The sequence below is a fragment of the Vulpes vulpes genome, chromosome 12 (genome assembly GCF_048418805.1).
Source record: "Vulpes vulpes isolate BD-2025 chromosome 12, VulVul3, whole genome shotgun sequence".
Lineage (NCBI taxonomy): Eukaryota > Metazoa > Chordata > Mammalia > Carnivora > Canidae > Vulpes > Vulpes vulpes.
In genome coordinates, this window is record NC_132791.1 from 157,255,130 (window position 1) to 157,269,964 (window position 14,835).

The 14,835-nt window shown below is 39.8% G+C and overlaps 1 protein-coding gene across 1 annotated transcript in view; it reads right to left on the bottom strand.

The window, feature by feature from the left end:
• Positions 1–7,062: 7,062 nt before the first annotated feature.
• SCP2 (sterol carrier protein 2) overlaps positions 7,063–14,835 on the bottom strand; it is a 96,602-nt gene continuing 88,829 nt past the window's right edge. The window contains exons 15-16 of the mRNA XM_026007052.2: positions 11,061–11,140; positions 7,063–8,104 (exon numbers count right to left, since the gene is read on the bottom strand). Of these exons, the coding sequence (XP_025862837.1) occupies positions 8,009–8,104; positions 11,061–11,140 (176 nt within the window). The 3' untranslated portion in view covers positions 7,063–8,008. The remainder of the gene's footprint in view (positions 8,105–11,060; positions 11,141–14,835) is intronic.

Sequence of the window (14,835 nt, forward strand, 5' to 3'; positions counted from 1 at the left end):
TCAGTGAGCATGGAAACACATTCTCCCCTAGAGCGCTCAGGTCAGAGCCTGAAGCAGCCAATGCCTTGACTTCAGCCTCGAGAGACCTGGAGCAGAGAAACCAGCCAAACCCACCCAGACTTCGGAGCTACAGAACTATGAGACAATGGACGTGGGTCAAGGTAGGCCACTACGTGCGTGGTAATTTGTTAAAGCAGCAATAGAAAACTAATACAAACATTAATAACTGAAACCAGTACACGGTACAACAGCATTTTCCCATATGTCATTTCACTTAATCTTCAACAACAAGCAGGATGGTATTATTGCCTCCTATTTTAGGAAACTGAGGCTCAGGGAGGATAAAAAAACTTGCTCAGGTGACCAGCTAATGAGTGCTTGAGTCAGAATTCACACTCAGGATCCAACGTCAGAGAGAGTGGTCTCCTACACTGCAGCTGCCATTCTGTGGCTTTAAAGGTCTACTGCCTTGAGCTAAGTAAAATGAACTTCAGAAAAGACAAAAACAAACACAACTGAGGCTGCTTTCACACTATGAAAACAGAAAAGCTCTGAATATTCATTTCTTTCTGTGTCTTCCAAAGTTATCTAATAAGTCACAGAACAAGTGAAGTTATAAACAAGGAAGTATAAAAATACCTAGTCTTCTTTCTGACACATGGAAGAAAAGATTTTGATCAATGGCAAAAGGAGAAATCCTCAAAAGAGTGGCTGTCGACGAAGTATTTTCTCCCATTCAGATGCTCTTCTAGCCACTGTTAAGGTATATCTTGCACAGGTGCCCTGTTTGCCAATCTGGTTTAGGGATGTCTCTGTGTTGGAGCTTTTTGTCCACTCTGGACCAGTTTTTATTTGTCAGGAAATTCAACTGACTTTTAGTCTGAAATTCCTCTTTTATAGTTCTTCCCCTTAGTTCTAATAAATAAGCAACACAGCCCCTCCCTCTCATTGGTCTTTCCATCTGCGAATATCTGTGAACTGTTATCACCCCCTGCCCTTGGGCATGACTTTGCTAAGCTGAAGTCTCTTGTCTGCTTGCCTAAGTCTTTCCCTTATACTGCTTGTTGTATCTTCACATCTGAACTTCTTTTCCATTTATTTCTGTTCGAATGAGGTGTCTAATCTTGAACAGAGTGTATTGCACACTACAGAAGATGCTGTATTCTAAAAGGTGAACTTTACAATATTTTACAAAGAAAAAGAAAACATCCTGCTGTTTGGTAGTTGGTAAGAAAACTGTAGCACTTACTGCTTCTCAGCCTGCAGCTTAAATAAACAGCAGACTGCAATGAATTTCCCCCAATTTTACATAAAAGTTTATGACCACAAAATCAGTAAATAAAAGCCCAAATGCTTACTACATGCTGCTGAAAACAGCACTGTGACTATTTACAATGTATTTAAATGACTATTAATAGGATAGATTAAATGGACATCACTTTTTGCAATAAATTTTGGATATGATACATTAAAAAAATATTCCTCCAAGAAGTCTGGTTAAAATTCCATACCAGATTAAACTTCCTGCCAAATGGAATCAGACGCCACATTTCTTAAGGGCCAGAAATCTGGCTGCATATTCTCTGTTCTAACCAAGAACTAAAGAGCTGTTTGTTTGCAGCAGTCTCCAGATAGATATTAATACTGGACCTTTCCAGTAGATTTTGTAACTCTCTATTGAGAAAAACTCTTAAAATTTGGCCAGACACAGCTGTGGTTCCTGATAGCACATAATTCTTTCGGGGCCCTTATTAGCTGTTTAGTACTATACCCCTAATTCCTAACTCATATCAGTGTGGTCTCTAAACAAACCCAGTCCCACAGATTAATTTACCTACTGATTTACAATCTGGCTGATTACCATTTTTATTCTGGTCTATAACATCCAGTAAATTCTTTGTGTTCAGAAAGCAGTTATGCCATGGGCAGCTACAACTGTGATCTTTGGCTGAAATGCAAACCTTCTGAAAGTCAAACTAAAGAATTCTATATTCATTCACTAAGTTACAGAGACTATTAAATTTTAATGATTCCTGAAGAAAATATAAGGATGTGGACAGTGCACAAAAATACGCAAATTGTCCCCAATCCTGAAGCTAGCATATTATCTGAACTCAAAAGATTATCACAAAATGTTCCAATGAATCAATTCCTTCCTGTTAAAAAATTTCTCAAATAACATTAGGAACCATCTGTTAAGTACCTACTGTGTGGCTTGACATTTTATACCTATAATTGCTAATCCTCACAGCCAGCAAGGGAGAATTATTATTCCCTTTCTACAAAGGGAGAAGGAAGCTCAGAGTCCTTACTTATTATTAGCTCAAGGTCCCGAAGCTGTTTAAGTGCCAGAGCTAGGACCAAAACTCACATCTGATGGACCCCAACTTTTTTATACCAGGTTCCTCTAAAGTATTATTTTCTGTAATTGCTAATGTTTCAGATGATAAAGCTATTAATATAGGATTTAAGTTCATATTTATTTTTTTCTAAGGTGACATATATTGGGAGAACAGAAGGGGTTTGTATTTATATGTGATTGAAACTTTCAAAGGGATTTTACAATTTAAAAAGAACTTTAATGATCATTGTCCAAAACTTGAGAAACTTTATTGATGCTTACTCTGGTAGACACTGTATTAATACAAGAAACACAGAGATGAATAACAGAGTTTCTACCCTCAAGGTGTTCACGGTTCAATGAGACCATTAGAAAAGAATTAACAGTGTCCTCCTTTTGCACAGGAAGAAACTAGACTGTGAGGTCTAAGTGCCTTACTCTGATTTAGCTTCCCAGAGGCAGACAGGACCTGATCCAAGATTCTTCTGATCACAATTCAGTGACTCTTCCACAGGCCCTACCTCCCCATCCACTTCCTAATCATGTTCTCCGTTATTGTTTACATATTCAACAAGGATTGTAGAAATCTGAGAGTCTGAATTAATCTGGACAAGTACAGCAACAAGGCTAATGATTTTAATGCACACAGAACCCAGTAGGCCACTTTTTAAAAAGCTGTGATCAAACCACAAACTGACTTTTCTTATTACTTTGGGCTGCTACAATCTTAAATTGAAAGACTGCTCTAAGCTGCAAATATTTTCAAAGAAAGAGCAGGGTTAAGTCAGACTAAAAGAGAACTCTCTTTTCCTTCCTTCCTTCCTTCCTTCCTTCCTTCCTTCCTTCCTTCCTTCCTTCCTTCCTTCCTTCCTTCCTTCCTTCCTTCCTTTTTTTTCTTGTTTATTTGTCAGAGAGAACAAGCAGGGGAAACGGCAGACAGAGGGAGAAGCAGGCTCCCTGCTAAGCAAGGAGTCCAAAGCAGGACTCAATCGCAGGACCCCAGGATCATGACCTGAGCTGAAGGCAGAGACTTAACTGACTGAGCCACTCAGGGCCCCCCTAAAGGAGAACTCTTAGTGTTCTCTTCCATCATTAGGGCCATGAAGGTCATTGTAGTAGAGAATGCATTTCTGTGACGTGGTTCCTATACTCAGAAATGCCCCCTGTGAATTGTTTTCAAATTGTTATTCACCTCTCATTCATATACTTGATGACAGCAAGCCAAGACTTTGTACTGGAGGAAATGGATACAAGAAATGCAGTCTCTGTTCAGGGGAAACTGAAACAAATTACTACAAAGGAACGATTAACTCCACTTGTGGCAAAAAGGGACAGCTTCCTGAAAGCTAGGGCATGAAAAGGATGAAAAGGAATTTGCCAAGCGGATGGGGGGGGGGGGGGGGGAGGGGGCAGGGAGAACAGCGAGATGCTGTTGTTGCTGTTGCAAGATGCGTGGTACACGAGATGACCTAACTTAGAACTAAAAGCATTAGCTAATGTGCTTGCTCTGTATTAATCACTTGGAAACGGAGCATATCACTACCCAAATGGAACTTTTCTGTTCTTATTATTCATAGCTCTTTATGAAGCCAATTCCAATCTAGCTTTTATCCCTCCTACTCCCCTGAAATTGATTTTGTAAATAATCACCAGTGACCTCCATGTTGCCAACCCTAATCCAATACACACTTTCGGACATCATTCTACTTGACCTTACAGAGCAAAGGACATAGATGACCATTCCCACCTTTTGAATATATATACTCTCTTCTTGAGAAACTTCTCAGTCTTTCTAGCCCCTCTTCTTCATCCCCTTTGCCAGATCCTCCTCCTCTACCTGATATCTTTTTTATTTATTTATTTATTTATTTATGATAGTCACAGAGAGAGAGAGAGAGGCAGAGACATAGGCAGAGGGAGAAGCAGGCTCCATGCACCGGGAGCCCGACGTGGGATTCGATCCCGGGTCTCCAGGATCGCTCCCTGGTCCAAAGGCAGGCGCCAAACTGCTGCGCCACCCAGGGATCCCTCTACCTGATATCTAAAGCTGAAGTTCCTCAAGGCTTCCTCCACCTCCACCAAGCTCCTCAATGGCTGACAGCAGCCATTCCTATAGCTTTAAATATCACCCAGATGCCCATGGCCTCCAAATGTGTATCTCCAAGCTGATCTCACCTCTGAGCTCCAGTCTTATAAATCCAACTGCCTCTCTGATATCTCCACTTGGAAAACTCTCAGGTATCTCAAAGTTAACAGGTTCAAAAGTAGAGCTGATTATTTCAACTGCTCTCCCTAAAATCCACTTGTCCCCTCATCATATCAGTCAGTCAGGACACCTGGAAATGATTCTTGCCCTTACCCCCAGTCATCAAATTTTGTCAGCCCTCCCTCTGCCTACTTTTCCACATCCATCTCTGCCTCCAACACCCTAGTCCAGGACACCATTTTCTTGCACCTGGACATCCAGTCTTCAGCCTTCCACCCCCAGTAAAGGGGTATATTCTCTACACAGCAGCCACAGTTAAATTTTAAGTCATGTCATTACACTGCTTAAAGCCATTCTGTAATGGTCATAGTTCTTTCACAAATATTCAACTCTATTCTCTCCCTCTGGTACCTGGTAAGATTTTGAAGTTAGGTGGAGTATATGGCTTTCTTCGGATGATGAAATGGAAGCAAAAGTGATATGTATCACTTTGGGGTGGACTCTTTAAGAGCCAGAGTGTAGTTCACCTTTTTCTCTTCCTCTGCCTTCCTCTGATGGTCACAATGCTCCATGTGATAGCTACTCCATTCGCCTGGGTTCTAGACTTATGATATAATGGCAAAGTGGATATGCAGCATGAGTGAGAAATAAATGGATGTAAATCTATATCTTCAAGAGATCAAGTGCCTTATTGTAACTAACAAATTCCAATCTAATTGGTTGTGTCTGCCTATCCAACCTCCTCGTGGAACTACCTGTCCATCCAGCTCACTGGACACCACTCACATGGACCCCCTCCCCACCCTTTCATGCACTGTTCTTTGCATGGCTCACTCCTCAACCTTTACACCTCAGCTTAAATATTGGTCTTAGAGAGGTCTCTCTTAACTACTTTATCAAAGAAGGCCCCTCATTGTGATTCTTCATCACAGCACCCTGACCATTTCTTGCATGGCACATCAGTCTGTAATAATTATTCATCTTTGATAAACTGTCTCTCCCTTTAGGTTGTAAACACCATGAGGGGAAAAGCTCATCACCACCTCCAGTGCCTAGCATCATACCTTCAATATATTACCCTCTATTTGGTAGGCGTTCAATAAATATTTGTTTAAAAAGTGAAATGAAAAGATTCCAAAAATGGGACATAAGAAAACAATATAGACATCATATCACCTATCCCAGAGGCAAGACGTGGCAGTAGCTGTGGAACTAGCATGGCAACTCACATTTACTGAGTGCCTATGATGTACGTAATAGGTACTTATGTTCTCTCTCTCTCTAGATTCTCAGTAATCCAAGGAGGTCAATATTAATATCTTTACTTTATAGATCAGGCAGCTGAGACTCAATCTGCTCAAGTGGCAAACCAGTAACAGCAGCAGTTTTAGCCCAGACCTGTTAACCTTTCCTCCAAATCATGATGCTTCTCTAGAAATTAAACTGCTACTAACTATATTTGATCATTAAGTTTCTATTATATATATAAATTGCATATATACAAATACATTCCTACCCAAGAACCAGGGTTTTTTTGTGTGTGTCTTTTTTTTTTGGTTCATCCTAGAGGCTATTTCACGCGTCTGTTAGTTCTCTCGGAGGAGTGATAGCAGAATGATAAAGCAAAACCAAACTACAGATAAATCAGACATTCTTTTGGAACTTTTTTCTTTAAGTCTTTTTCTTCTCAGAGTAAGAAGCTACTACAATTAGGAAATAGGTCTGAATTCTGAGTTCATTTTCTAGAACTTGAGATGGGGTCCCTGGGTGGCTCAGTTGGTTAAGCATCTGCCTTCGGCGCAGGTCATGATCTCCATGTCCCAGGATGGAGCTCCACGTGGGGTACCTTCTCAGAGGGGAGTCTGCTTCTCCCTCTCCCTCTGCCCCTCTGCTTGTGCTCTTTCAAACTCTCTCAAATGAATACATAAAATCTTTTTAAAAAAGAAGAAGAAAGAACTCGATCAATTTACATTGGTTTAATGTGCTGTCTTTCCTCATCACCAGATGCTTCTCTGCTGGTCACAGAACATGTAAAGCTGAATGGTCGAAGGGGATCAGACCCATAGTCCTGATCTGATTAGCATGGGCTCCGGATATCTGACAAATGAGCCCTGGCTTTTTTAGCTCTGACTGCCTTTTGGTGAAGTAACATGTTAACAGCAGAAAGGTAGAGTCTGTATAACTTCCGGAAGAGTTCTGCTGGGTTCTGAGTAGACTCACAGGATTATCAGAGCAGAAGGGACCATCTACTTAATCCCCAATTTTAACAGTTTAGTGAACAGGCCCAGCAGGCAGTTACTTGTTTGCCTAAAAGAAGCAAGACTCTTGTCTCCTGGCCAAGTGCTCTTTCCACTACAACACCCTGCTTCCCCAATCAAGAATTAGTCATTATGTCACAGTAACCAGTAGATGACACCTGAATAACACGGACTCTAAATCCCCCAATGTTTCTCTTAATCTCCATTGGTGAGAAGACCCTGAACAAAAAGAACATACACAATAAACACAAAGGAGATCAGGAAAAGCTATTTTAATTTTCTATTAAACATTCTTCCAAAAGCATTATTTTACTCTGTATCTTACTGAGTTATAAGAAATAACATTAGCATTAGAAAAAACAGGAAGAAAGATAAATTAAATGTGTATAATTAATTAAACTTATATGACAAAGGAAAATGAGAACAAGGGACTGAGAGCTTTATAGAATTAAATATGAGATTATACTTTGAAACCTGTGCATCTCAAAGCAAACTTTATTTGTTCAGTTATTTTTAACAACAGCATTTTTTGACCAATACACTGATTTTTTTCAAGAAGGAAACTCATTTAAAAAATATTTTTACTTTAAAAATAGGCTGCATTCAGCTGTAGACTCCCCGCCACCACCCCCAGGCTCTGATCAGATTTATTTTGATTTGGGAAGAAAGTACCATTTTGATGGCGTGAAATGCAAAATGTAAGTTTTTTTTTTTTAAACAGCCCGCTACAGAATTTTAAAAACTATTAATGAAAAATAGATTAAAGTCATTAAGTGCACAACACTAATTATTGGCCAGCTCCTGGTATTCGGTTTCTTCCCTAGTTCTCCAAAGGAAAACTTAAATTGAATCTTTAGCAAAATGATCTTTAAGCATACTTTATAAGCAAAATGAGAGCTTCTGTTTACATAGTTTTTAGATTTTGCTGTTCCTAATTTTATTCTGAAACTCAGTTTTACCCCAAACCATAATTACCATATTAACTTTGTAATGCACAGTTCTATGCAATTCAGCAAGCAGTAGTACACTATTAGGCTCTGTCCACCCCGAGTTTAAGAAAAACAAGATTGGTCACACCCACCTAAAGACAAATCTCACACTATTTGCCAATGTGTAGTTTCCGTCCAAGCCTTGACAATGAAATATATGGATATATATCTATATATCTCATCTTAATTTTCAAAGGCAGGCAAAGGGAGTTCTTCACAGCTTAGCTTTGCCCGGCTGAAGCTGAAGATTTTGTAACTTCATAGCCAGACCCATGTTGCCAGTGATTTTCAATTTGCCTTGAAAGAAGGCCTGTGAGTAAGAAGAAAGAAAATTTATTACTTGGTGTTTTTTGTGATTGCTGATCTTTCTAGGCGATCCAGCCCTGAGATCATTTATTTATCCAGGTTTCTTAAACTTTCTTCAAAATATGAAACTTGGCTTTCTGGAATAGATTTAGAACTAGATTCCTCAAAAGGAAGGCTTTGTAAAAGGCATGCTTTACTAAGAGCAGTCACACGACTATCTCTCCCAAATGTCTTCTCTTAGAAATTGAGTCTACCTTTATCTGCCTTCGTCACCGATGGTACATTTTCCAAATAATAGGCAAAGGGGGTTTGAAATAGATGGATTTTGTTGAAAAATACTACATGTGGATCAAGAATATGAACTGAGGGGTCCCTGGCTTGCTCAGTCAGTGGAACACGTGACTCGATCTCTGGGTTGTGAACTGGAGCTCCACACTGGGTATAGAGATTACTTAAAAATAAAATCTTAAAAAAAGAAAAAAAATGTATGAACCGAAATTTTCAGTAGTCTGCTGAGAGAAAAAGCACATTCATAATACACTTAGATACTCTAAGGGTTCAATACACTGTGGATGAAATGTCACCAAATTTTTTTCCCCTTTCTAGGTCTACATGATAAAGGATTTATCCCTACAGAGGGAGGACAGGCAGCCTGCTGAGACTGAGGTGCTGGTGTTAATCTTTGGCTTAAGAAGAATCAAACCAACCCTAAGTGCAGAGCCACAATTTGCTCCATTTAACAACTGCCTGTGATTAGATCACTGATCACTTGATGTTTGCTAAATTTATCATGTAACAAAATCCCAGGAAAACTTTAGAGAAATGATAGCAAATTTGCAAACACAGCATGATTTCCCTGCTATGATCTCAGTCTTCTAACTCAATTGTTAAAATAAGGAAGAGCTAGATGCAACAAGTTTTTGGTAGTCTTAGCTTTTTCAGCAAGTATAATAAAGAGGTCAGGAGCTCTTTTACCTTATCCCTAGGAATGCAGAGAACTCTGTTTCGTCTACACCTTCTGGTAAGGGTGACTAATTCCTTTTTTTTCCCCTCCTCTGTCTGGACAAACTAAATATTTCCTTTCTATATGGCACACAGCCTTCTCTGTCTGATGACTTAAAGGTCCGGTGTCTCAGAACACAATATATTTAACATATGTCCTTAAAAAATATGGACCAGTAGCACCTAAAAGAGAAACTTCCCATCTTTCCTTTCTTTAAAATTAAAAGAGAAAGTGACTTTTTATTTACTAATTATTATAGAGAAAACATGAGTCTTCACAATATCCAAACACAAGGATCATTTTAATCTGGCCCCTAGGTATTGTGTGTGCTTTACACTGGAGAGCACACTGCTTTGTTTCAACTGTAGCCAAACACTGATATTATAATTTCCAATGCATTTAACGGTTTCCAGTCAAATCCTCTAAGCATAAGGGAAGACCATTAGCATATTAATAGAATTATCTGCCATTTTTATCTTTAATTCCTTTGGGTGCTAACAGGTGCTCAGGAAAATGCTGATACTTTGCCCTCCAAAATGGGCGGTAAACAGATAAACCAAGAACCAGGGTAGCTTATGTGTGAAGTCTGATCACCCTGCCAAGGGAGTGCATGGAGAGTGCACAGTGGAACAAGGAACAGTGGGTGGGAAGGAAGAAGACAGCCAGCTCCTATACTGGTGGCCTCTGTTGTGTCCAGAATTTTTGGAGCAGGCTCTGAGGGTAGAGATGTCAATGCCAATGGTGTGTATTAAGCTGAAACATCACAGATGCAAGTTTCTCACTTGTCAAAGCATCAACTACAATAGGCTTAGTTGCTTGGAGAAGGCATTTTAAAAAGGAATATTAGTGTGTGTCAGATTGTTGTTTTATCCAATCTTTTGAATTACCAGGAGGCTGTAGGAATAAGACCTAAAACAAATCAGGCTGAGGCAAGGAAACAATAAGTTTACAATGGAAAGCAGCATCTCAGTTTCTTTTTTTTTTTTTTCTTCCCCCGTGGCTAATGAAAGCTCAGTGTATCAAGTCTGTTCAACACTGGCTAATGATATAGGAAGACCCTTGATGATTTGGGGACCAGGAAAATCCATAAGAGACATAAATACATTTCAGACAAATACAATTTAATCAAATTGTATTCAGACGAATACAAATTAAGCAATTGTTGAGTGAAAACCTAAAAATGTCAGACACCGTGCTAAGATCTTGAGACATGAGGACAAACAAAATGTGGTTTGTTCCTTTGAGACACTCACAATCTAATGGAAAGGAAATAGGCGCATCATGACTAATATCATGTGACAAGTGCTAAGCTTTCTTCCAATTGATTGCCCAGAAGAGGGACTGGCTACAGTCCCCCAGCAACTTGTAAGGAGGTCTTTGGGGATAATATGTAAGCTAATTTGGAAAGAAAAGGAGTTTGTCAGGGAAGGCAGTTTGGACAAAGAGAGCATGGGCAGAGAGATGAAATGTAAAAGGTCACGCCTTTGTTCACACTGTTCACACTGCTCCCTCCCCATGGATTACTCCCACTCTCCATCTGTGCACTGCTAACTTCTGGTCACTCTTATACTCAGTTTAAGTGTTTCTTCCTCTGTGAGACTTTCTCTGATGGTCCAGGGAGACATGGCTCCACCCACTGCTGTCCATAAGCTAGGCATAGCACTGTGGATATTCGGATACACTTACTCTTTTACAGATTTGTCTCGTACCAAATTGTGACTGTCCAGTGCAGGAGAACTCTTTCTAATTCATCTGGTTTTACACAAGACACAAAACAGTGCCTGGCACATGGCTTGTGCCACAAATGTTTGTCATTTGTTAAGTAACATTTTAGGGAACACTGAGTTTTGTCAGTTTGACCACTTTGCACTTTATGGTATAAGGCTGAGGCAGGAGATGAAATGGAATGGACTCAAAGACCCACCTACTAGGAGGAAATAAGCCCCTTTATACTTACCGACTGAGGATTCATTTTACCAGTCATTAAAGCCAGTAAGTCCGAGTCAGCCATTGTGATTGTGCAGTCGGCCTTCTTATCTAAAACAGATATGAAGGAAGAGCAAGGAGAGTATTCAGTTTCAGGTATTCACCTCCAGTACTGGAGCAGTGCGGGGAAAATGTTACTCATGTACTCTTCTATGGCAGCCTGGTGAAATGTGGCATAAATTACAAGCAACCTCAATATTTAACAAGAGGGAATTGATTAATTATCAGGGTGCCTGGGTGGCGCAGTCGGTTAAGTGTCCGACTCTCGGTTTCGGCTCATGTAGTAATCTCAGGGTCATGAGATTGAGCCTTGTGTCAGGCTCCGTACTCAGTGCGGAGTTGGCTTGAGATTCTCTCTTCCTCTCCCTCTGTCCCTCCCGCCTGTGCTCTCTCGCAAATATATAAATAAATCTTTGAAAGGAATTATCATATTCATATGATGGGATACAATGCAATCATTAGATGATGTGGATCTACATTTACTGACCTGAAAAAATGTTCATGTTACACTGTACCATGCATGATACTGTCGTACAAGCCAGTTACAAAACAAACTGTGAGCATGGTCCCATTTCTGCTTTAAAAACAGATATTCAATTATATATGCATAGGAAAAAACATCTATAAACTTAGATGCCAATATATTAATAATGTTTACTGTGGCACCCAGACTCTAAGGTGACCCCTGTGATGCCTGCCTCCTGGTGTTCACGCCTTTGCATGTGCCCTTGAATATGGGCAGGACCTGTGACTTGCTTCTAGCCAAGAGAATGTGGCAAAGGAGATGGGATGTCATCCTTGTGGTTCTGTTATGTTATGTAAGACTCTGTCTTGCTAGAAGACTCTGTCTCTCCTGCTGGCCTTGAATAAACTAGCTGCTGTGCTGTGAAGTGCATATATGCAAAGGACCATGTGGTGCTGTGCTGGCTGTTAGGAGCTGAGGGCAGACTCTGGCCTATGGCCAGTAAAAAAACTCAAGTTATCATTCTCCATGGCTGCAAGGAAATGAATCTCCAGCAACCGGAGTAAACTTGGACACCAACCCTTCTGCAGTCAAGCCTCCCGATGAGAACCTAGCCCAGGCCAATACCCTCACTGAAGTCTGTAAAACCCTATGCAGAGCTACGCGCAGCCAACTCAGCCCTGGGAACTATGAGGTAATAGATGCATGTGTTGTCTTAAGCCACTACCTTTGTGGTCAGTTGCTACATAGTAATAAAAAAAAGAGTATACAGTTATCTATAGCAGGAGTTATCAAACTTTTCCTGTAAAAGATTGGCCACTAAGTATTTTAGACTCTGCCGAAAGCTACTAGGTCTCTATCACAACTATGCAACTCTGCCACTGTAGTGCAAAAACTACCATTGATGATATATAAACAAATGAGTGTGGCTGTGTGCCAATAAAATTTTCAAAATAGGTAGTAGACAGAGAAGGAGAGGATATACACGATTCATGTATCTGCCAAAACAAAAACAAAAAAAAAAAAAAAAAACAACTTGTATCCAGACTATATTAAAAAAAATTCCTATCACTCAATTAGGAAAGGTTAGATAATCTAAAATAAAAACAGGCAAAAAATAAAATAAATAAAAACAGGCAAATAACAGACACTGTACAAAAAATCTCCAAATGGCCAAAAAAGCCTATGAAACTGTGTTCAACTTCATTACTCATCAGGGAAATGCGAATTAAAAGCACACATGAGGGATCCCTGGGTGGCGCAGCGGTTTAGCGCCTGCCTTTGGCCCAGGGCGCGATCCTGGAGATCCGGGATCGAGTCCCACATCGGGCTCCCGGTGCATGGAGCCTGCTTCTCCCTCTGCCTGTGTCTCTGCCTCTCTCTCTCTCTCTCTCTGTGACTATCATAAATAAATAAAAATTAAAAAAAAATTAAAAAAAAATAAAAGCACACATGAGATACTATTATATATCTACTAGAATGAATGGGCAAAAAAGGAAATAAAAAGACAATACCCAGTGCTGGTTAGGATATGGAGCAACTGAAAAGTTGATGCAATGCTGGAGGGACAGTAAAACAGTACAGCCACTTTAAAAAACAGTCTAGAAAGGGCAGCTGGGTGGCTCAGTGGTTGAGCATCTGTCTTCGGCTCAGGGCATGATCCTGGGGTCCTGGGATGGAGTCCCACATCGTACTCCCTGTGAGGAGCCTCCTTCTTCTCCCTCTGCCTGTGTCTCTGCCTCTATGTGTCTCTCATGAATAAATAAATAAAATCTTAAAAAAAAAAAGTCTAGAAGTTTCTTAGACTAAACATACACGTGCCATGACTTAGCAATCCCACATTTAGGTGTTTAACCAAAAGAAATGAAAACATAGTCTAAACAGAAAAAACTGTATGTGAATGCTCATAGTGGTTTTATTCAAATGGCCAAAAGCTGGGAAAAAAACGTGCATCAACTGATGAATGGATAAACTACTCAGCCACAAAAAGAAACACAGCCCCCAGCCTCCCAATGTCACCAGAGCCTTCCAGAAGAACTCAAAGTTCAAACACATTCTACACAGCAGCTTATTCTATACATGAAGAGCAGACTTTTGTGTTTTTTTTTTTCATTTTAATGATTCTCCAATGTATTAAACATTTTTAATCGGAAGTAGTGGATTCCTAAAGGATTCCAAAGTCATCTGCAATTCTTTTGTTTTTGTTTTGTTCTGGTTTTTCCTTCATTTTAGCTTTGGGTAGGAGGGAGGGGCAGGTGACACTAAGTATATTTTTTTATTTTTGAAATCTTTTCCAATGACCAGATGAAGATCTGCACTGAAATATAACTTACATGCTTTGCATTTTTAAAGCCTGCTTCTCAAATTTAAGCAGAGTGATAGTGTTCAAAGAACCAGCTCAGTCTATAACATGTTTAAAAAGATATACTGCACTTTGAGGTCCCTTTCAAATGCCATTTGCTAGACCTCTCAAGTGTTTTAATTGCTACATTCATGTGCTTCACAAGTCCAGGATGTCGGATGTCCTATGGCATGGAAGACTCAAGATTTTGGGCAAAGCTTATGGGCTGGCATTGGTTGGGGGGGTGAGGGGGGGAAAGGAACAGAATTTGTGTATATGGTTGATTTAGAAATAAGGCATCTGGGAGATGCCATTATTTTCTGTTTAAATTAAACTGCATTTTTGTCTTTTGGTTGAAATATGAAATGTACTATCCCAATATAAAACAGTAACTATCTGACCTTTGGAAAAAAGTGAATGAATCTCGGTTAAAGAAGTAGGCTCAAAAACTATATACTGGGGACACCTGGCTGGCTTAGTCAGTAGAGCGTGTGACTCTTGATCTCAAAGGTTGTAAGTTCGAGTCCCACTTTGGGTATAAAGATAACTTAAAAATAAAACCTTTAAATAAAACAAAAACTACATCCTGTGTGATTCCATTTGTATGACATTCTGGAAAAGGTAAAGGTACATGGACAGATATCAGAGTAGTGGTTGCCAGGGCCTGAGTGTGGGAGGAGGGGATTGACTACAAAGGGACATGAGAACACTTTTCAGGGTGGTGGAAATATTTTATCTCTTGATTTTTAGTGATGGTTACACAATTATATGCATTTGTCTAAATTCATAGAATTATACATCTTAAAAAGGGTAGATCTTACTGTATTAAATTATACCTCAATGAATCTGACTTAAACAAAACAACTGCTAGTACCAGGTACTATCAAAAATGTGGAGCAAAAGAAACTCTCATGGAATGTGGAGGGTAATGTAAAATAGTAT